Source organism: Pelophylax lessonae, assembly GCF_965119305.1.
Source record: "Pelophylax lessonae genome assembly, chromosome: 5".
Lineage (NCBI taxonomy): Eukaryota > Metazoa > Chordata > Amphibia > Anura > Ranidae > Pelophylax > Pelophylax lessonae.
The window spans coordinates 175,594,685-175,617,833 of NC_138772.1; the positions used below are offsets into that span (position 1 = coordinate 175,594,685).

Here is a 23,149-nt window from a genome sequence, read left to right on the forward strand (position 1 = left end):
AGGACCAATTTACCATCATGCTTTACAGTCGCTGGGTTTAATGGCCTGGCCATTGAGACCCAAGTACTGAAGGACAGAGGTTTGTCAGCTTCAGTCATTCCTACCCTTATTAAAGCAAGGAAAGCGACTTCCAGCAAGGTCTATTATCACACATGGAAGACTTATATTGCGTGGTGCGAATCTTTAGGATTTCCTCCACGTACTTATTCGGTGACTCGAATATTGGCCTTTTTGCAACAAGGGGTTGAGCAGAAACTAGCCTTGAGCACCATCAAGGGTCAAGTTTCAGCATTAGCAATCTTCTTTCAGAAACCTTTAGCTACCAAGTCCTTGGTGCGGAATTTCATCCAGGGGGTGCGGCACCTGGCTCCTCCAGTCCGCGCGCCCTTACCGCCCTGGGATCTTAATTTGGTTTTGTCGGTTCTACAGAAACCTCCCTTTGAAAACATCAGGGAGATTCCCTTGCTTACTTTATCCCAGAAGGTGGCCTTCCTGGTGGCTATTACTTCTGCTCGCAGGGTGTCAGAACTGGCTGCATTATCATGCCAGTCCCCATACCTAGTGATTCATAGGGATAAGGTAGTACTTCATCCTAAGCCATCCTTTCTTCCTAAGGTGGTTTCAGATTTTCATCTGAATGAAGATATTGTACTACCTTCCTTGTGTCCTCAGCCCAAGCATCATCGGGAACATGCGTTGCATTCCTTAGATGTGGTTCGGGCAATCAGGGTATACCTGAAAGCTACGGAATCATTCCGTAAGACGGATTCACTTTTTGTGATCACGGATGGCCCCAGAAAGGGTTTGCCTGCATCTGCCGCGACCATTGCCAAATGGATTAGACAAACGGTGGTACAGGCTTATTCTATTAAGGGTCGGAATCCTCCGTTTCCTGTTAGGGCGCACTCCACTCGAGTGCTCAGTACTTCCTGGGCCTTTCGCCATCAGGCGTCAGTGGTCCAGGTATGTAAGGCGGCCACCTGGTCGTCGGTACATACCTTTACAAAATTCTATAAAATTGATGTGACGGCATCGGCGGATGCCTCATTTGGCCGCAAGGTTTTGCAGGCCGCAATTTGAGGAGACCGGTGGTCTACCTCGAGGGTTTTTTTCTGTTTGAAAAAAAAAAAAAAAAAAATTTTTCTCTTTTTTGTTGAGTCTCATCATTAAGGATGAGCATTGTAAACTTCTAGTTGGCACCGGTTGGGCCTTCTAGATTGGGATTTGATTTCATTTTCCCACCCCTCATTTGTGATACTGCTCTGGGACGTCCCGAAGGTGCTGTATCACCGAGGACTACGTCTGTCAATGAGCGCTAGAGAAAAATGGATTTTTGTAAAATCTTACCGTAAAATCCTTTTCTCTTAGCTCATTGACAGACGTAGTCCCCGCCCCTCTGTTTTTTGAAGTTGGGTTGGGTTAAATCTCTAAAGACTGCTTTTTCACATAACTGATTTGCTGAGGCAGAGAGAGAGAGGATATACCCTCTGGGACTGCCCCTAGGGTGTGGCCAGAGCTTTTTAATTTCCTGTCTAGTCCTGCTCCTGTGGAGGCAACATAACCCGAAGGTGCTGTATCACCGAGGACTACGTCTGTCAATGAGCTAAGAGAAAAGGATTTTACGGTAAGATTTTACAAAAATCCATTTTTCAGGGTGTGCGCCTATCTTGGAGCCAATTCAGATGAGATTATTAAGGATCTCACTAGAGGAATTAGGGTAAAGGATCCCATCAGAGACGGGGGCCTTCTTTTTCCGCTCATAAAAGTTTTTTCAGCCCACGAAAAAAAAAAAAAAAAAAAAAAAAGCAAAGTCCTCCAAAACTCCTTCGGGAGGTTTTTTTATGGGGCGCTGGCAAGATTGTATGTCAATCTCTCCCAGTGCGATTCTTCCTTCCAATATTCGACTATCCCCGGATCGCTTAAGAGCTTACGGGGGGCAGTCACGGATCTAATGCAACAAGGAGTGGTGGTCCACGTTCCTTGGACAGAGCATTTCAAGGGTTCTATTCAAACCTTTTCACAATACCCAGAAAAGAGGGCAAAGTGCGTCCAATTCTGGACTTAAGAGCACTTAATCTTTTTTGTCAGGCGGCCTCCCTGCATCAGGGGGATTTTCTGGCGTCCATAGACATCTAGGATGCCTATCTTCACTTTCTTATTTATGCAGGACATCAGCGTTTCCTGCGTTTTTCCGTAGAAAGAGTACCATTATCAGTTTCTGGCGTTACTCCTTGGTCTAGCCTCGACTCTCCGGGTCTTCACAAAGGTGTGGGCCCCAGTCTTGACGTTGTTACGACAACGAGACATATCGATTCCAGGTCACCTAGACGATCTTCTGCTCCGTGTGGAGTCTCCGCAGACTCTATTACTAAACTTAGATCACCATGACCTCTTTGCAAGAGTTCGGGTGGCTGGTGAACCTGCAGAAGTTATCTTTGGTTCCCACCAGAAGGCTGGAATATTTGGGTCTAATTTTAGACACATCCAGGCTTGCATGAGGGTCCTGGGTTTGATGGTGGCTTCCTTTGAAGCAGTACCAGTTGCCCAGTCCCATACCCGAATCCTTCTAGGAGAGATTCTTCTCAAGTGTAACCGAAATCCAGATTCCCTGGACAATCAGATGCGGCTGAGCGAGCGGACCAGGGAGTCCCTGGTCTGGTGGTTTCGGTCTCCGATGCTCAGCCAGGGGAAGTCGTTCCTACCAATATTTGGACGCTTATCACCACGGATGCCAGTCTATCCGGGTGAGGAGAAATTCTCGGCTCAGGGGCTTTGGTCCCTGGAAGAGTCTAGGTTACCGATAAATGTATTGAAACTGAGAGCGATCAGACTTTGTCTGATTCACTGGACCGAGCAGCTCCAGGGCAGCCCGGTTCAGATCCAGTCGGACAATGCCACAGCAGTGGCTTATGTCAGTCATCAAAGGGGCACCAGGAGTGTCCTGGCGGCCATAGAAGTGGCCAGCATTCTTCGTAGGGCGGAACTAATGTTCCAGCTCTCTCTGCGGTATTCATTCCGGGGATGAATTGGCAGGCAGATTATCTCAGCCGTCAGATTCTGGATCAAGGGGTATGATCTCTTCATCCAGGGATATTCCACCAACTGTGCCTCCGTTGGGGCACTCCGAATGGGAGCTGTTGGCATCTCAGCTCAACAGGAAAGTGCGGAGGTTTGTGGTTTGTTCCCACGATCTTCTAGCAGACACCGCAGACATGCTGATCGCCCCGTGGGGGCAGTATCAGCTACTTCCCTCCCCTCAAGTTACTGCCGAAGCTTCTTCGCAGGATAGAGGTGGAGGGAATTCCAATTATCCTGGTAGGTCAGGACTGGCCTAGTCGGCCTGGTACGCCGACCTGGTCAGGCTGGTCACAGACGTTCCTTGGCGACTTCCTCTTACGGAGGATCTGCTGTCGCAGGGACCGATCTTCCATCCTGCTTTACAATCGCTGGCTTTAACGGCCTGGTTATTTAGACCCAGGTGCTGAAGGACAAGGGATTGTCAGCTTCAGTTATTCCTAGTCTAGTTAAAGCAAGGAAAGCGACTTCCAGAAAGATGTATCATCGTACATGGAAGTCTTGCGTGGTGTGAATCCCTTGGGTTCCCTCCATGTCTTTATTCGGTAGCCCGAATATTGGCTTTTCTGCAACAGGGAGTTGAGCAGAAGCTGGCCTTGAGTGTTATCAAGGGTCTGTTTTCAGCATTAGCTATCTTCTTCAGAAGGTTTTGGCTACTCATTCCTTGGTGCGGAATTTCATCCAGGGGGTGCGACACCTGGCTCCGCCAGTGCGCGCGCCGTTACCATCCTGGGATCTTAATTTGGTGCTGTCGTCTCTTCAGAAGCCTCCATTTGAAAATATCAGGGAGATTCCCTTGCTTACTTTATCCCAGAAGGTGGCCTTCTTGGTGGCTATCACTTCTGCACGCAGGGTGTCAGAACTGGCTGCATTATCCTGTTGTTCCCCAGATCTGGTGGTTCATAGGGATAAGGTTGTTCTTCATCCGAATCCATCCTTCCTTCCTAAGGTGGTTTCAAAGTTTCATTTGAATGAGGACATTGTATTGTCTTTCCTATGTCCTAAGCCCCATCATCCTCGAGAATTGCGTTGCATTCCTTGGATGTAGTTCGGGCGATCAGGATATATTTGAATACTACGGATTCATTTTGTAAGACGGATTCACTGTTTGTGATCACGGATGGCCCTAAGAAGGGGTTGCCTGTTTCTGCCGCGACCATCTTTAGATGGATCAGACAGACGGTGGTATAGGCTTATTCTATCTAAGGGTCGGGATCCCCCGTTCCCTGTTAAGGCGCATTCTACTCGGGCGCTTAGTTTCCTGGACCTTCCGCCTTCAGGCGTCAGTGGTTCAGGTTTTCAAGGCGACTGTTTGGTCGTCGGTTCATACCTTTACAATATTGTATAAGGTTTATGTGATGGCATCGTCAGATGCCTCTTCTGGCCGCAAGGTTCCTGCAGGCCGCTGTTTGAGGAGACTGTTGGTCTACCTCGAGGGTTTGTTGGGTAGGTCTCATCTGTTTGCTCGATGAGTCCTTTGATACTTCTGGTTGGCTCCGGTTGGGCCTTCTAGATTGGATTTTGATTTCTGTCAATCCCACCCCTCATTTGTGGCACTGCTTCTGGATGTCCCAATTGATGTGAATCAAAGAGGACTACGTCTGTCAATGAGCGACAGAGAAAATTGGATTTTTGTAAGATCTTACCGTAAAATCCTTTTCTCTTAGCTCATTGACAGACGTAGTACCCGCCCCTCTATCGTTGGGTTGGGTTAAATTCTCTGACACTGCTTCGTAACAGAACTGATTCCCTGTAGCAGACAGGAAGAGGATATACCCTCTGGGACTGCCCCTAGGGTGGAGCCAGAACGTTTTTCTTTCTGCCTAGTCCTACTCCTGCGGAGGCAGCATAACCCAATTGATGTGAATCCAAGAGGACTACGTCTGTCAATGAGCTAAGAGAAAAGGATTTTACGGTAAGATCTTACAAAAATCCAATTTTTTATTATGTTAATGACTCCGTTATTATACATTTGCGCATTTGGGTTCATTTGGAACCTAAGCATATTGGTTTATTGTCTGAACTGAATGGACTGATGTCTTTTTTTCAGCCTCACTATGTAAAAAATTGTCAACAGCCTTACATCTACAACAGTTGCAGTGTATGCAGAATAAGAAGAAATGGAAAAAAAATCACTATACCTTTTTATATCTTAAAGAGGAAGTAAACCCTCCTCTGACACTTTTACCTATAGGTAAGCCTATGATCAGGCTTACCTATAGGTACTGTAAATATCTCCTAAACATGTACAGTTTAGGAGATATTTACCTTACATGCAGCCAGTGACTTAACTGGCACATGCGCTCTGAAGGAACGGGCGCTGGTGCCGTTTCTTCAGAGCCCCGTGCCGTGACTGTCGGCTCCCGCGCGCGTGACGTCACCGCGACTCCGGCCAATCAGATGGCCGGATGCCGCGATCCCTGAAGACGGGCGACTGGACATGTCGCCCGTCATACAGGTAAGCGGGCGGCACGGCGGGGGCTCGTTCTAAGGTAAGTATTTCATAATGAGCTAGTATGTAAAGGTGCCCCTGAGTCTGAAGCTTAGGAAGGTTTTATAAAGGATTACATGGTATGGTTTACTAAATGGCTGTACATATGGAAAACATGAAATGGTTTTATTTGGGGAGCAATGTTTTACTATCCTAAACAGACTTACAGTTCAGTAACAGACAGTGATAAACTAATAAACACACTCTATGTTCAGGTGTAACTATTTGCATGATGTGAAAAGGAGCGGAATATGGAATGTAACCATCATCTGTTACTATGCTGAGCAGTCTGATCTTTTTCAGTTTGGGATAAAAGCTGTGGACAGCTTTCCCCCTGTCAGAACACACTAACACAGCAGGGAGATTGCCGTACCAGCATTGGATATTTAGTACACATGTGGGCGGATCCTGACTCATGGTCGTGATGATGCCCTAGCCTAGACTGGCTCTGTGATGTCAGCAGAGAGAAAACTTCAGCCTGCCCTCTGCTGAAAGTGGGTCACAGGAGTGCAAAATGATCCACAGGAGAAGTACAGCCAAACGAGCTTTGGGATGTACTTCTCCTTCAATGGAAAAAAAAATTGACCGCTCGGAGTGGCCGGAGCCGCTGTACTAACTATGCAATGTTAGTATAGAGATCTCTCCTTTTGTTGTGTTCTGACAGGGGGACACCCCCCCCCCCCAAAGAACATTCGGGTCAGCGCTCTCAGCCATTGGCTAAAAGCAAAGATCGGGAGCTGATCCGCAGACCTTTTTCGGTCATGCCTTTGACCGAAGTCGGCCTGGCTGCCGTACACATGGGCTGCCCGACATTCAAACATGTGTACTAGGCTTAACTCCATCCAAAACCTTGTTTGGGTTAGTAAAAAGTCACAACCTTAATTTTTTTTTCTGTTGTTGCTTTGTCACCGGGTATGGTAGGGTGTCACTGGGAAAGGAAATGAGAGAAAATCTCCCCCACAGGATCACACTTTTTGAACTGAGGTTTTATCAATTTGCTATTCTTTCAATACTCCTAATAAATTGGCTGTAGTTTGGCATTTAGGTTATCTTTAAATACTGCCTATATGACTGACATACTCCCAGAAATGTTGTGTTTTTGAGCTCAGAGTACTCCAAAGTTATGGCATTTTCTAAAATTTCATTAGGGTGATGTTGCACATTTGATCTTTTACATTTAAATATGTTTTAGGAGCCTGTGAAAAGATTATTAGCACTTACTGAAACTTGCCTAGTGGAGCGAGACCCGGCAACCTACAATATTGTAACACTGAAACCACTAGGAGAGGTGAGTGCCAACTGTGATTGCAGCTCTGGTTGTCCACATATTAACAAATGAAGGAGATTAGCTTTTGTTTCCTCAAGCAAAAGATAAATGTTTGGTCGTCTGCCATAATCTCCAGCTCACAGCTTTGGGAAATGCTTGGAAATCTAAATGCACACAATGCAATATCTGTTCTTTTTATAATATGCATGGGGTGGAACTGAGAATTCTGCTGGGAGTTCATCTTTAAAAACTAGAGGGCTGCAGTGTTGAACATCAGAATCTGGGATGATGTGAAACAACTGAACAGGCAATTCTTTCCAAATATTCTTTCCACATACTGTGCTTGAGTTAAATTTGTGACAATATTTTTTCCAAACAGGTTACATGTAAAAACTTCATTATTTTTATATATTGTTATAGTTCTCTTGTTATAGTCATTTACTGCTGTGTACTTTGTGTTAGAATTCCTTTTAGGAAGATATTTAAAGAATTAGTTCACCTAAACTGTCTATGCAGGTAAAGGGGTTTCCGCTCTGCAGCTTGCTATAGGTGCAGGCCATTTACATACAACCCGAAAACTAACTGAAAAACTCCCAGGGACTGAACTTCCAACAACTTATCCGGCCTAGTTGCTAAGATGTTCCCTGATTTTTTTTTTTTTTTTTTTACCTGCACTATTACAAGAGTGAGTTCTTTCTCTTTCCCTGCTCTATCACAGGAATTAGCCCCCCCCCCCTTTTTTCTCTCAGCTGCTGCAGTAGCTTTGAGTTCTGTGTGTGAGAGCCAGCTCCTGTGATGGATGGGGGTAACCGTAACAGCTGAGAGTGTCTTAACAACGTTCTATCAACAAGGCAGAACAAGATGATGCCATCTCTGGGAGTTTTTCAGTCATGCTTCAGGAGGTACGTAATTGGCCTACACTTATAAGCACGGGCATTATTCAAATGTGGTCAAGTCTGCTCAGTTTATCTACAGATGTCCCTCACCTGCATAGGCAGTTTTTGGTAAAGGTGACCAATATCTTTATGTGTATAGCATTTATTTCATAAAAATGTTAGAGTTGTGAGAGTATTTCTTTGCAACTATGAAAAAAAATATATAAAGTGCGCTGTCATAAAAGTAATATCACCAAGGAAAAATATGTATAGGTATATAGTGCATAAATTCATAAATCATAAAATCATGTGCACCAAAACCAAAATAAACATCAGATATTGTGTACCAACATGATACAACCAAAGTGCAATCGTAAATAGATGAAAATGGATGGTGCTTAGGTCCTTATCCTTCAAAGTGCTGCATGCATCACCACCGTGCTCTAATAATGAAATGGCTGCTTACCAGACCCAGTAGGGTCAATAGGCTTGTAAGCTTTTCTCAGCTAGGGAATCTATACGGGATACTGCTAATGGACTCCGTCTCCGGGATCACAGATGGATATATGGAAATGAGAACAGATAGGTTGGACCAAAAATTATAAAGGTCAAACTCGCGTGTCACAGCATAAAAGGCCGACATCCAGTGGAGACAATTGCCGCTCAGTAGCAGATTGGGTTGTAATACTGAAGTGTAAAGAAACAAATTGCAGTCATCTGCTCAGTATTTCTTTGCAACTGTCTCAGCCTGGAGGTATAGAACTTCTGATGTATTTTTGCATTGGCCTCTAGAAAGGTGTCTTAAGATGGCAATATATTCTAATCAGTTTGATTGTGCAATCTTTGTACAATCACTCCTTTAATTCTATAAAAACTAGAGCTGCACGATTAATCGTTAAAAAAAAAAAATCATGGTCTCTATTCAACCCTCCCTTACGATTTTAATCTGGCATTTCCACGATTCATGTAAGTGCAGAGCAGTTCTGTGCTCCCTGCTGTAAAAAAAAAAAAAAAAAAACGCTGGAAAAGTTTATCACAGCATTGCTTAGCGCGGAGAAATAAAAAGAAACATTGTATCATTTGGTTCTTTTAGATTAAAGGGATGAACTTCGGTCTGTAAATTAGGTCAGTTTAACCACTTAAAGACTGAGCCTTTTTTTGACACTTGTTGCTTACAAGTTGAAATCCATATTTCTCTTTCGTTCATTGACAAGACACAGCTCCTGATCTTCATAACCGTTGGGTTATACTGCCCCCTACAGAAGTAGGACACTAGGTAGAAAAAGAATCTGGCTACGCCTTTGGGCAGTCCAAGGGGGTTTACTCCCTCTGTGCTATAGGTACTCAGTTTTCTTCTGCCTAGTCAGGAGTAAGGACCTAGTTCCTTGGTGGGATCTCTAGTCCTGGCAATCTTTTTTTCCTTTTAGTGTGAGATCTACAATCAACTGCCGGACTGGGCGATGGGCTGGATAATCTAGATCCAGTGGTCACCCCAGTCTGGCCAGCAAGCGCGCACAGACCTCAGCTCCGCGCTAGGTCGGCTGTGATCACACAGGAGGGGGACTGGCCTGCGAGGTCGCATACGACTGCGTCTCGTCTCGAGTCACAATGTTCCTCCTTGCCAAAAGCCCCTCCATTTCGATGGCGAGGGGTCCTGTCTGGAGCCTTGCCCACCTGGTTCTTGGTATGGTGAGTAGTTGTCCCCCCTCTCACCCTGGAGGGTTTTGGGGTGGACATGGGTCCCTCCTTGGGACGGTTGGACCCCCGGTTCCCCTCCCTGCCGTAAGGCATCCCCCTTTCATCTCACCCCCATTCTTCCCCCTCCACTTATGCTGGGGCTGGGTGGGTGGTCTGGTCCACCTTCTAGGGTGGGGGCGTGCGCCACCGGCGACCGGACAATCGGCTGTGCAGGGGGGGGTTACAAAAGTGTTGGCCCCGTTGCTAGCATTGTTACACCAACGGGGGATCGCGTTACTGGGCTACTTGGACGGCCTCCTTCTGCGGGCGTAGTGCTGCTCTGGTGAAAAACCTGGAAATTACCATGCAAACTCTGAGGAAGTTCGGCTGGATTCTGAATTTTCGGAAGTCTGCTCTGGTTCCGTCCATAAAGCTGGACTATCTTGGTCTTACTCTGGACTCGGCCTTAGCCAGAGTGCTCCTTCCTTTGGACAAACTCCAGAAATTGCAGGCTGCAGTTCATCTCCTGCTGTCCAGCATATGGTCATCCCTCCGGACTTGCATGCGGGTGCTTGGGCCTGATGGTGTCTACCTTTGAGGCGGTTCCGTTTGCACAGTTCCATACAAGGTCTCTGCAAAGGGAGATTCTAGCCAAATGGGACAAGACTCAGCAGTCTCTAGGCAATCAGATCCGGCTGAGCCGGGGAACGAAGTAGTCCCTGATATTGTGGTTTCGTTCTCCGGCGCTTCAGCTGGGCAAATCCTTCCTCCCGTTTATATTGAACGGTGGTGAAAAATTCTGCTGCGGGGATCTGGACACTGGAAGAATCCAGACTACCGATGAATGTCTTTGAACTCCGAGCGATCAGATTGTGCCTGAACCATTGGATGAATGGTCTTTAGGGATGTCCAGTGCGCATTCAATCAGACAATGCCACGGCCGTGGCTTATGTCAATAACCAAGGGGACACAAAAAGTGTCCTGGCGGCTCTGGATTTAGTTGGCATTCTAAGGTGGGCAGAACAGCTAGTTCCAGCCCTCTCCACCCTACACATTCCCTGGGTGGAAAACTGGCAGGCGGATTACCTCAGTCGGCAGGCATTGGACCAAAGGGAGTGGTTCCTTCATCTGGAGGCGTTTCATTAGTTGTGTCTTGCGTGGGGCATCCCCGAGGTGCATCTGTTGTCTCAGCTCAACAGAAAGGTGCAGAGGTTTGTGGCTCAGTCACGGGGTCCTCTAGCGGATGCCACAGCTGCGCTGGTAGCTCAGTGGGCTCAGTATCGTCTGATTTACGCCTTCCCTCCTCTCAAGCTTCTGCCAAGACTTCTAAGCAGGATCGAGGCAGAAAGAATTCTAGTCCTCTTAGTGACTCTGGACTGGCCTCTCCAGACTTGATACGCCGATCTGGTGCAGCTGGTCACTGACGTTCCTTGGAAGCTTCCTCTCAGGGAGGATCCTGCTTGGATAGAGGTTTATCTGAGTCGGTGATTCCAACGCTGTTAAAAGCTAGGAAGACCTACAATTGTACGTGGAAGACGTACATTGTGTGGTGTGAGTCTCTTGAGGATCATCCTCGCTCCTTCTTGGTGGCTCCGATTTTGACCTTCCTTCAACGATGGTTGAACAGAAATTGGCCCTGAGTACCATCAAGGGCCAGGTGTCTGCTTTGGCAGTCTTCTTCCAATGACCTTTGGCCACACACTCCCTTGTGCGTACCATTCTTCAAGGTGTCCAACATTTGGTTCCTCCAGTCCTCATTGCTGCCTGGGGACCTCAATTTGGTGCTTTTTGTCCTCCAGAAGGGGACTTTTTGGTGGCTATCAGCTCTGCGTGCAGGGTGTCAGAACTGCCGGCGTTATCCTGTCGTTCACCTTACTTGGTGATTCACAGAGATAAGATGATTCTTTGCCCCTGTCCATCGTTTCTGCCAAAGGTTGTCTCATTTCATTTGAATGGAGACATTGTGTTGCCCTCCCTGTGTCCCAGGCTGAAACATCCAAAGGAAATTGCCTTGCATGCCTTGGATGTGGTCCGGCCAATTTAGGGTGTACCTGGCAGCTTTGGAGTCTTTTAGGACGTCAGACTCAGTATTTGTGCTCATGGATGGGCCTCGGAAAGGGTTGTCCGCTTCCTCTGCGACCATTTCCAGATGGATCAGACATAGTTATTCAGGCCTATTCCATCAGGGGTCAGGTTCCTCCTTTCCCTGTCAAGGAGCACTCTACTCGGGCAGCCTCCTGGGCCTTCCATCATCAGGCATCAATGATGCAGGTTTGCAAGGCAGCTACCTGGTCATCGGTGCACACTTTCACAAAGTTCAATGAAGTGGAAGTGTTGGCATCTGCGGATGCTTCTTTTGCAAGGTTTTGCAGGCTACTATTTAGAGGACCTGATGGTCTTGAGCAGGGGTCTTCAAACTTTGGCCCTCCAGTTGTTCAGGAACTACAATTCCCATGATGTCTAGTCATGTCTGTGAATGTCAGACTTTTACAATGCCTCATGGGATGTGTAGTTCCGCAACAGCTGGAGGGCCGTCGTTTAGGATCCCTGCTCTTGAGGGTGTCTTGTTTTTTTTCAGATGAGCTCCTGTTGCCTAGTTGGCTACTGTTTAGCTTTGGGAATTTTTTTTGCTGTTCCCACCCCTCATGTTTAACACTGCTTTGGGATGTCCCAATGGTTATGAAGATCAAGAGCTGTGTCCGTCAATGAACATCAGAGAAATTGACTTTACGGCAAGTCAAAAATCCAATTTTTTTGCTAGAAAATGACATGGAACCCCAGACATTATATATATTTTTTTAGCAGAGACACTAGAGAATGGCAGTCGTTGCAATATTTTATGTCACACTGTATTTGCGCAGCGGTCTTTCAAGCTCAAATTTTTGGGAAAAATACACTTCAATTATTTAAAAAAGAAAAAAACTATAAAGTTAGCCCAATTTTTTTGTATAATGTGAAAGATGATGTTATGCCAAGAATCGTGAGAGTCGAATGCTCTTTATTCTAAGCAAAAAATTGTGAATATCCAGAATCGTGTAGCTCTAATAAAAAACATTTATTATGAAGACAAACCTAAACAATCTATTCAGGTTACATTCAGTCAGCTAGGCAGGCTCTTGCTCTTCATAGCTGTTGGTAGATCTAAAATAAATGGTGCAATCAGATTGTATGATGTATGGCCAGCTTTTACCATTGAAGTCTTGGTCAGATCTTAATAACATGCTTTGGGATATAACACCTAAAGTGATTGTAAACCCTTTCCTTGTAAGCAGACCAGAGTCGTTAAGATGACTACTGCTTATAATAAAGTCTGACATACTTTCTCATTTACACTGCTATCCTGGACAACATCGAATTTTTTATTTCCATTAACCAAGCCTTTGCCTGCTTGCTGTATCGTTCTCAATCACTCCTGCAGTAGTAAGGTCCAGCTTGGCTTCGAATGAGGCTGGGAAAATATCACCACTGGAGGATCAATTGCATTTTCAAAAATACTTTCCTATACTGTTCGTAAGATTACACAGATAATATTTTTGTTACAAAGGCCTGTTTATCTTTTCATTTCTTCTTCTTAGATTTTTGCACTTGTTTATGACCCTCAAAATCCTCAACTCTTTACTATTGAATTTATTAAAGGACAAATACGTAAATATTCTTCAACTGAAAGGTAATTCCTGACAATTTACCTGGTATGTTCATGCACAGTTTTCTATATATATATATATATATATATATATATATATATATATATATATATATATATATATATATATATATATATTAGAGAGAGATTTGTGGAGTTCTGTGTTTTCTATTTTAGATTTATTTGTGAGTTAAGTAAAGCCTAAAGCTATACATAGTTTTTTTTTTTTTTTTTGGGTAAGCCTGCTGACTTAACAAAAAAATTGTAACAGATTCCTCCATTCACATTATTGCTGTGGATGCAGGAACCCCATGTAAACCCTAACCCCCACCGTCCTAAATGGGACATTGTATTCTAACAGCTGCAGTCGCAACTGTTACACTGATCAGCAGCTTATTGAGAAAAGTTTCCAACACGTCTCATGTCCCTTTGAGAGAAGTCGATAAATCCACTTCTATGGAATGGGGACAGCGACACACCAATCAGAATTCCGCTGGACCCTGTTCAACTGGCTGAATGTCGATCAGTGTGTAGGTAGATAAACAGTTCAAATCCAGAACATGGCAAAAATACACTTCGTTGACAGTGAAAACTGTGAAAATACACGCATTTCAACAATTTTATTTAGATGTTTGGATTTCTATTTTAATTAGTAAATATTGATTTTTGTCAGTTTTATTAAATATGTAATATTTTCTCCCAGAGATTCCTTATTGGCAAGTCTTTTAGATGGAGTCAGAGCTTCCGGAAATAGGGATATATGTGTCAAAATGACCCCGACTCAAAGGGGGCAACGATGGGGTCTTTTGAGTGTGCCTGTGGATGAGGAAGTAGAAAGCCTTCATTTGAGGTTCCTTACAACTCCTCCAAGTAAGTTATGATAATACACATTTATTTATGGTGTATACTTTAGTGTGAATGTTGTAGGTACAGTGCATACGGAATGTATTCACAGCGCTTCACTTTTTCCACATTTTATTTTATAGCCTTATTCCAAAATGGATTAAATTCATTATTTTCCTCAAAATTCTGCAAACAATACCCCATAATGACAACATGGGGACCTTTTAATGCTGTCGAAATTTTTCTGTACCCTTCCTCAGATCTGTGCCTCTATATAATCCTGTCTCGGAGGTCTACAGACAATTCCTTGCACTTAATGGCTTGGTTTGTGCTCTGCCATGCATTGTTAACTGTGGGACCATATATAGAAAGGCGTGTGCCTTTCCAAATTATGTCCAATCGACTGAATTAACTTATACTCAAGAGTATACTATGCATTCTGGAAACTATATCAGTTAATGATTTATGCTAATGGGTGCTAAACAGTATGTGAAAGAAGATGAAAGAGTGCCACCAGTTTGTACAAAATACAGAGAAATCTTCTCTTGATAATAGGTCACAGAATATAGCCAAAGCTCCCTTTTTATCAGCATTTAAAGTGGTTTTAAACCTCTAACCTGAAAAATGAACAAAGCATGTCCTTCTATAGTGTGTACCAGCTTCAATACAAAGCACAGAGTGACATTTTTCTGTGCTGTCTGCATGAGTTACTGATAATAGGCTATGTTAACTCCACAACATCCCCGTTCACTACTTCTCCCCCCCCCCCCCCCAGCACACTGCAGGTCACTCACCGCCTCAGCTGTGCATGTTTCCCTATGGTTCCTGTGTAGGGGGTGTGTCCATTCCCACCTCTCACCTCTTAGGTTACAGTGAAGCTCTGTATTCTAGCTGTGCATTGCGTGACATCAGATCCCCGCCCTCTGCCTTTTACTGCTGAGAAATAGTCATTTATCTGTGTACTTTGAATGGATCTGGAAAAGAGAGGGCTGTAGGACAACCGGTACAGCTTCTAATAGGAGAATTTGTTTCATCTGTGTATCACCTGAAGCCTGTCGCTTCAATGGGTATAGGTAAGGGTTTATAACCACTTTAAGGAACTGGCAATCAATTAGGTATACTGGACAACAATTGTAAAAAAACGGGGATTTAGGCGATTCTAAATCACCAGTCCCTATTTCATACAATTGCTGTCCAGTATAACTCATGTTTGCCTGAACTTAAAACATAAAGGCAAAACTTTTTTTTAAAAATTTTGGATAGGCTTGAGAAGGATTAGAATACCTTTCAGTTTTTTTTTTTTTTTTTTGCGGTCTGTGCCCCCATTAGGGGGGAGTCACTCTCTCTATTTCTTGTTTACTGTTATTTTTCACAGTGAAAGTGAAATAAAATGCCACATTTTGGGTTGTCACCAGGACAGGAATAAGGGAGAAATCAACCAATGGGCACACTAGCTTGGCTGACCCCTGGGATTCCGTCACTTTGCAGTGATTTCCTCTTACTTCCTTGTTCTATGTGTGTTTTCTAGTTTATGGGATGTGGTGCCTTGCTCCCCAGACCTCTGGCTGACAAACGTTCTTCTTACTTCCTGTTTTGGCGGTGAAACAAGGAGTGAAGTGAAAAGTTCCCTGTGGGGACACAAATTGCAAAGAAACCTACAGGAATTGTAACCCTTTTTCTCTCTATCCAAAATGGAAAAAAAATATTTTATCTTTAGGTCTACATTAAATACTGATAAAGAGGGAGCTGTGATCCCCTATAGCAGGGGTAATGGATTAAAATTCAAGGAGGTCCGGTCGCCAAAATGTTCTTTGGGCCGAGGTCCGAATCTGAAGTCTGTGCTATGACTCAGAAAGATGGGCAAAACAAAACGTGTCCCATCAGCGTTGCTCTAAACATAAAATTTGCCCATTAGAGTGCCCCTTAACATAAAATGTGTCCATCAGCGTGACCCTTAACATAAAATAAGGGGCACTCTGATGGGCACATTTTATGTTAGGGGGCACTCTGATGGGCACATTTTATGTTAAGGGGCACTCTGATGGGCACATTTTATGTTAGGGGTTACTCTGATGGGCAAAACAATACGTGTCCATCAGCGTTGCTCTTAACATAAAATATGCCCATTAGAGTGCCCCCTAACATGGGGCACTCTAATGAGCACTACAAGATAATGCCCATCACTTTAAAAACCTCTCATCAGCTTTAAGTGCAGCTTTGAAATTGGGGACCACATTGCTTTTTCCCCTTGTGCTCCACATACCTGGAGCCAGTAGTCGAGCCAGGAGCCGCGAGCAGCAGGGGGCGGGGCGCGCACATAATGTCACGCCCCAACTCGCTGCCCGGCTGAATGGGAGCCGCAGTCAGGAGCAGGGGGCGGGACGCGCGCGTGACGTCACGCCCCTACTCGCGGCCCGGCAGAACACCGGCTGGGAGTGAGGCGGGAGCCGCAGTAAGTAGGGGGCGTGGCGCACACACAGCCCATCACTGGTTGCTGGGACACCCGCGGTCCCAGCAAACCAGTGACTGATAACAGGAGGCGGCCTCACGGTCCGGGCGGAAGCATCGTGCGGGCCGTCAATGGACCGCGGGCCGCCATTTAGTGACGGCCGCCTTATAGCGTATTGCCTGTAATTTGTTACCTGTTGTCATGATGAATAAACATCTTTTTACATACTGTATTGACAGTATGTCATTTTGGACTGTTTACTTTGGGAACTCTTGGATGTAATACCCCGTTGACAGAGAACTGCCTTCAAGAAATATACGTTAAGGTGGTATTTAACTGTTGGTTCAGCGCTCCACCGCTCTTTTTGAATCGATTGCTAAAAAAAGATGTTAAAGAATAAAGGCTATTTACTTTGCAGATAAATGTTAGTAAATAGGGTAAACCGGTTTTCAGTTTTATTACCCATTTGTGTGTAAAAGAAAAAATAGGATTTTTGCTAGCATATGGTTAGTTGATTGAAGTGATTACAGCTCAGCATTCATTTTTTGAAGTCAGCAATTTCTACTTTTTTAGTAAATCAGTTCCATTACTGCTAGCAATTGTTAGATTACTCTTTAATAGATACGTGGATGTTTGCATGTATTCTTTTTTATCAGCCTATTTTTTAAAAAATAAAAATGTTTTATTGCATTTTTGTTACAGATGGAGTGTTCGCAGATGCTGTCTTTAGATTCAACTCTAATATTTCTTACAGTGGAGTTCTTCATGCTGTAACACAAGATGTAGGTATATACCCAGCATACATAGTATATATCCTTGATTAATTCTCTGCCTTTCAATTCTTTGCTTTCATATTTATTTTTGTGCCACACTTAAAATGAGACATGGCAAAGTAATCCCTGTCACATGGTGGAATTAATATGCATGACTCCTGTATGGGGTGTATGAGTTCTGACCTAAACTTTCCGAACTGGAACAAGGAACTATAGTATTTTATATACATTTAACTATTTAGTAACATTTATTTTATTAGCATATTGCATCTTGCATATTTTATTCCCATGATTAAATGCAGAAAAATATTTTGTAAAATACTTAAAGGGTAATTAAAGCGAAAACTTTTTATTTTGGTTTTTGTTATAAAATAGTGAGGGGGTTAGAACCTCTGTCGGGTATTTAATTGTGCTTATTTTTGCACTTGGGAGATTCACTCTTCTATTTTTCCTGTCCCCAATTTCACCAGGACTAAAAATTCAAAATTTTGTGTTGACCCCGGAACAAAAATAAAGGGCAAATCTTTCAACATTTGCTCTGGTGACAGTTTTCTACAAGTGGAATTCAGTACTTTGTTGAGATTTCCTTTCACTTCCTGTCACATCTCCAGGAAGTGACAAAAATTGTAGATTTTTTTTAACCCTATCTGTCTTTTAAAAGAAAAGTTATTGGCTTTAAATTCAATTTAACTGCAAAATTCTGAAAAGGCTAACCTCTGAATTCTTAAAACAGGCGGGGGTCAAAAGAAAGGAATAAGACAATACAACCCGAAAATAACATTTGGAATTGGGGTTTAAACAAGTTAATGTAGAATATCAATTGACAAAAAAAACTTGTGCTAAATTATACAACTTTAGAGAAGAACTCTAGCACAACATAACCTCTGTACAATTGCAGGAGCTCTCATACCTTCAGAAAGGAAAAAAACAAAAAAAGTGCAATTTGCTGCTTTGATTACCATGCTTTTTTTTTTTTTTTTTTTTTTATTAATTACAGATTTTTGCACAGGTTATCACTCCTTTAAAAAACAATTATTAGAATACATTCTGCTGAGAATCCTTGAGATAAAGGTTCATAAAAAAAAAAAAAAATACCGTTTCCCAAAGTTATGTCAATTTCATGTGAAAAATGTATTCCACGCCTAAGTTTTTTTTTTTTTTTTTTCAGAATAAAAAGTTTGTAGGAGACTATTATAAGATAAAATAATAAACCGATTTAAAATAAAACATCTATCCTGGCGAATATAGCCAAAGCCTGGGCACGAGGTAAAAGAAACTGGTTCTACTGTCTGATGTAGTTGAGAGAGCGGGGACGCATACACTGTTTTAAACAGTGCTGGAGATTCTCTATAAAAAGGATATCCTCTTCAAAGAAAGAAGATAAAAGTACCCCCCTTACAAAGCTGCAATGTGGCCTTACCACAGCCATACTGTTGCTTAAAGGAGTTAAAGGAGAAGTGCGAAAGTGGAGAAAAAAAACATACTTAGTCTGGTTGAAAAAAATCCATCCAGTTCAGTGAATAGAAGGAGAGAAAAAATAAAATAAAATCCTAAATACACAATCCTATACTCTAGAGCTGCACGGTTCTGGATAAAAGGAGAATCACATTTTATTTGCTTAGAATAAAGATCACGATTCTCGGGGTAACATCTTTCACATTGTATAAAAAATTGGGCTAACTTTACTGTTTGTTTTTTTTTAATTCATGAAAGTGTATTTTTTTCCAAAAATATTTACGCAAATACAGTGTGACATAAAATAATGCAACGATCGCTATTTTATTCTCCAGGGTCTGTGCTAAAAAAAATATATATATAATAAAATGTTTGGGGGTTCTAAGTAATTTTCTAGCAAAAATTTTTGATTTTTACTTGTAAGCAGCAAGTGTCAGAAAAAGGCTTATGCTGGCCATACACTATACGAAAAATCGTTCAAACTAATTTTTTCGAAAAAGAACACTCAGCCATGAGAGCAGACGATCGCGCTATCATGTAATGACCAAATTTTGATCGATAAATGGTTCAATGGACATAAATGAATCAGTTTTTCGTTCATTTTGTCACATATGCCTAGTGCAAACAGTTTGGGCAGGAAACACATTAACCTTTCAATTTATTGTTTGTTCAGCAGAATTTTCCAAACTGTTACTTTGATTTTTCAGCTCTGAAAAGGTAAAACCGATTTTCTATTTGTGCCCATTAACTGGCCGAAAAATGAACCAACGGGCCAAATTACAGATTTTCGAACGATTTTCCAGCTAGTGTATGGCCAGCATTAGTCTTTCAGTGCCAGTCCACATATATGTGATGTGGGAACCCTGCAAATCCACTATTGGTTCCCGCATGGCATTCAAATCGCAGGCAGTTCACACTGCCATATGCAAATTGCTGGGGGTGTCAGTGCAAAGTTAACGACACCCCCAGATCACAGTGCGAACTGTCAGTTCGGACATGAATCTGATCGCATAGGTGTGAACCACCATGCAATCTGATTCTGCTACGGACCCTAAAAAGTGTCCTGTGCAAGTTATGTCCGAATGCGATGCGAATTCAGCCATACAATCTGTATGGTTTCAACCATACAATCGGCCATACAAGCGCACAGACATCGCATGATTTTCAGAGCAGTGCGCTCCGAATCACATGCGATGTCTGTCATCACACTAATGTGAACTGGGACTAAGGTCAACTGCTCTCCTTTACAGACTGAAGTTCATTGCTTTGATCTAAAAGAAGGAAATTTATACATTGTAAAGAAGTGTGTTTTTAGTTGTCTCACAGCCTTAGAAATGTTGATAAACATTTGCGGGAAGCTTTTTTTTTTTGACAGCTGTGAGTGAGCAGAGAACAGCTCTGTATGAATCGAGGGAATTCCTGTTTTAAGATGGTTGGGTGGGGGGTTGAATACATTTTTTTTTTTTTTTTTTTAACGATTAATCGTGCAAACCCCAATAAAGCCCAATAAAGCATAATCCAATTTGCTCCAGCGGGGGGGGGGGGGGGGGGAAATTTCTTCCTGATCCCTCAAGAGGCAATCGGGTACTTCCTGGATCAACTTTACCAATAAATTAGTATCCAGTTATATTATGTGTATCTAGGGAAGAATCCAGGCCTTTTTAAAAGTAATATACTAAGCTTGACGGAACCAGCTCTTACTGTGAAGAAGCCTTTCTGTATTTGGGGATTAAATCTCTTTTCCTCTAGACATAGAGTGACCCTTTGTCCTCTGTGAATATCTCAACACCAAGTTCAGTATATGGACCATTTATGTATTTATCAAGAGAGAATACATTTGGTTCCTCTAATCTTTCCTCATAGCTGAGTTCCTCCATGCCTCTTATCCGTTTGGTTGCCCTTCTCTACACGTTCTCAAGTTCCCCAATATCCTATTTGTGAACTGGTGTGAACAACCATACATACAGTAGTTGCCTACATGGCAGCTGCATCATTTTAATGTTGCAGCTGTCCCCCGCCGGCTCCAAGCCTGGGAACTGAATGATCAAGTGACTGCTGATCGTTCAGTTCTCTGGTTTGCTCTGAGCACAGAGCAGGGACTGGCAGTCACTCTGTGCTCTACCCCTCCAGCATTCTGGAGTGTTGGCTGCTAAGGGTCAGCAGTGGCTGGCTCAGGGTTACAGCAGCGCACTGGGAGGCTGACCCAGCTGCCATTTATTGTTGGGATACATCTAGAGACTGGAGCATCTCTGTGATGACAGCAGACTGCCGCTGTTGGCTGATTCTGGGTCACAGGAATGCTAAAGTAAGTGCATGCCTGTAACCCACGTGAGAATTATTACTAAATAAGCTTTGGCTATACTATTTTTAAAAATAATCCAAACCACATGTTTATAAAGCAAAATGAAGTACTTTACAAATGCACATTGCACTCTGCTTGCTTTTAGGATTTGAGAAGAAGCTGAGCGCTATTAATATGAATGACGTAGAGGAAGTTGTAGTCTTTTTCAATCAAAAACATTCTCTCTTTAGAATTGAGCAAAGGATCCACACTACAGCTTGCATTTTATGAATTGGATGTAAATTACAGGCCACGATGTAGAGTAACATTTCTGTGTCCAGTGAAGTGCGGATAAATATCCCCCTTACTGATTAAAGTGGACTCTCTGATGCTTTAAGAATTCTTTTAGAGCTTCTTTCAATGCTGCGTTTAGTTTAAAGGCTAATCCACATATCTGCAGAAATAAATGTGTGTATATTTTGCAGACATGCCTGCAAAGCATTGCGACTGTGGGTGGAATGCTAGACTCCTGCAGGCTCTTCCTCCAGCTCTGTGTCTTTACTGAGTTACAGCCTTTCAGTTCGAGCTGAAGGAAGTGTGATCACTACCTTGTGTTCCATTGAGTCCGTTTGCCACATGGTATTAATGCTGAAGTTACCCTTTAAAGGATAAGTTCACCTTTGGGAACATGTTACATGTTCAACCCTCCGCTTGCTGTCACCATTTGAAAAAAGACACGGCCATGCAGGGCTCTGCCACATCATTCATTTACAGAGTTCTATGAATGGCAAATTACAAGTGCCAACAGCCTTTGCAGCTGTCTGCTTCTAGTTTTAATTAACTACCATGGCGCTGTTGAGCGCTCTGGTAGTTCATTCTTTCTTCCTATCAGTGTGTATCTGCCTACCCGTACGTGGTACGAGCAGACAGATACACTGACAAGTCTGCAGGAGCCCTGCATGGTACCGGTCTAATGCTTTACAGACTGCTAGTAAAAAAATATTACAGGTTCATCTAAAAAAAACGATAATATCATCAAAAGGTTAATTTATTTTAGTAATTCAATTCAAAAAGTGAAACTCCTATATTATATAGATTACACACAGAATGATATATTTCAAACATTTCTTTCTTTTAATTTTGATGATTATGGCTTACAACTATTGAAAACCCAAAGTTCAGTAAATTTAAATATTCAAAGTTCAATATTGTAGACTCATGGTGTCACACTCTAATCAGCTAATTAAACCAAAACACCTGTAAAGGTTTCCTGAGCCTTTAAATGGTCTCTCGGTCTGGTTTGGTAGGTTACACAATCATCGGGAAGACTGCTGACTTGACAGTGGTCCAGGAGACAGTCATTGACACCCTCCAAGAGGAGGGTAAGTTCTAAAAGGTCATTGCTAAAGAAGCTGACTGCTAAATACGTGCTGTATCAATGCATATTAATGAAAAGTTGAGTGGAATGAAAAAGTGTCGTAGAAAAAGGTGCACAAGCAACAGGGATAACCACAGCCTTGATTGGATTGTGAAGCAAAGGCCATTCAAGAATTTGGGGGACATTCACAGGGAGTGGACTATACCTAGTGTTAGTGCTTCGAGAGCCAAAACATACTCATCCAGGACATGGGATACAACCTTTGCATTCCTTGTGTCAAGCCACTCCTGAACCAGAGACAACATCAGAAGCGTCTTAACTGGGCTAAGGAGAAAAAGGACTGGACTGTTGCTCAGTGGTCCAAAGTTCTCTCTTCGGATGAAAGTAAACTTTGCATTTTATTTGGATATCAAGGTCCCAGAGTCTGGAGGAAGAGTGAAGAGGCACAGAATCCAAGTTGCATGAGGTTCAGTGTGAAGTTTCCAGTGAGGATTTGGGAAGCCATGTCATCTGCTGGTGTTGGTCCACTGTATTTTATCAAGTTTAAAGTCATCGCAGCTCTATACCAGGAAATTCTAGAAGACTTCATGCTTCCCACTGCTGACCAGCTTCATGGAGATGCTGAATTCATTTTCCAGCAGGACTTAGCACCTGCCCACACTGCCAAAAGTACCAATACCTGGTTTAATGATCATGGTATTACTGTGCTTGATTGGCCAGCAAACTTGCCTGACCTAAACCCCATAGAGAATCTGTTGGGTATTGTCAAGAGGAAGATGAGACACCAGACCCAACAATGTAGATGAGCTGAAGGCCACTATCAAAGCAACCTGGGCTTCCATAACACCTCGGCAGCGCCACAGGCTGATCGCTGCCATGCCGCATTGATGTAGTAATTCATGCAAAAGCAGCCCCGACCAAGTATTGAGGGCATACTACGCT

The 23,149-nt window shown here is 43.2% G+C and overlaps 1 protein-coding gene across 2 annotated transcripts in view; it reads left to right on the forward strand.

The window, feature by feature from the left end:
- DNAJC13 (DnaJ heat shock protein family (Hsp40) member C13) overlaps positions 1-23,149 on the forward strand; it is a 350,519-nt gene that overhangs the window by 144,529 nt on the left and 182,841 nt on the right. For both annotated transcript variants that reach the window (XR_014225354.1, XM_082259499.1), the window contains exons 8-11: positions 6,759-6,854; positions 12,961-13,052; positions 13,732-13,898; positions 17,023-17,102. Coding sequence is in view for 1 of the 2 variants with exons in the window: in XM_082259499.1 (XP_082115625.1) it covers positions 6,759-6,854; positions 12,961-13,052; positions 13,732-13,898; positions 17,023-17,102 (435 nt within the window). In the remaining variant the exon portion in view is untranslated. The remainder of the gene's footprint in view (positions 1-6,758; positions 6,855-12,960; positions 13,053-13,731; positions 13,899-17,022; positions 17,103-23,149) is intronic.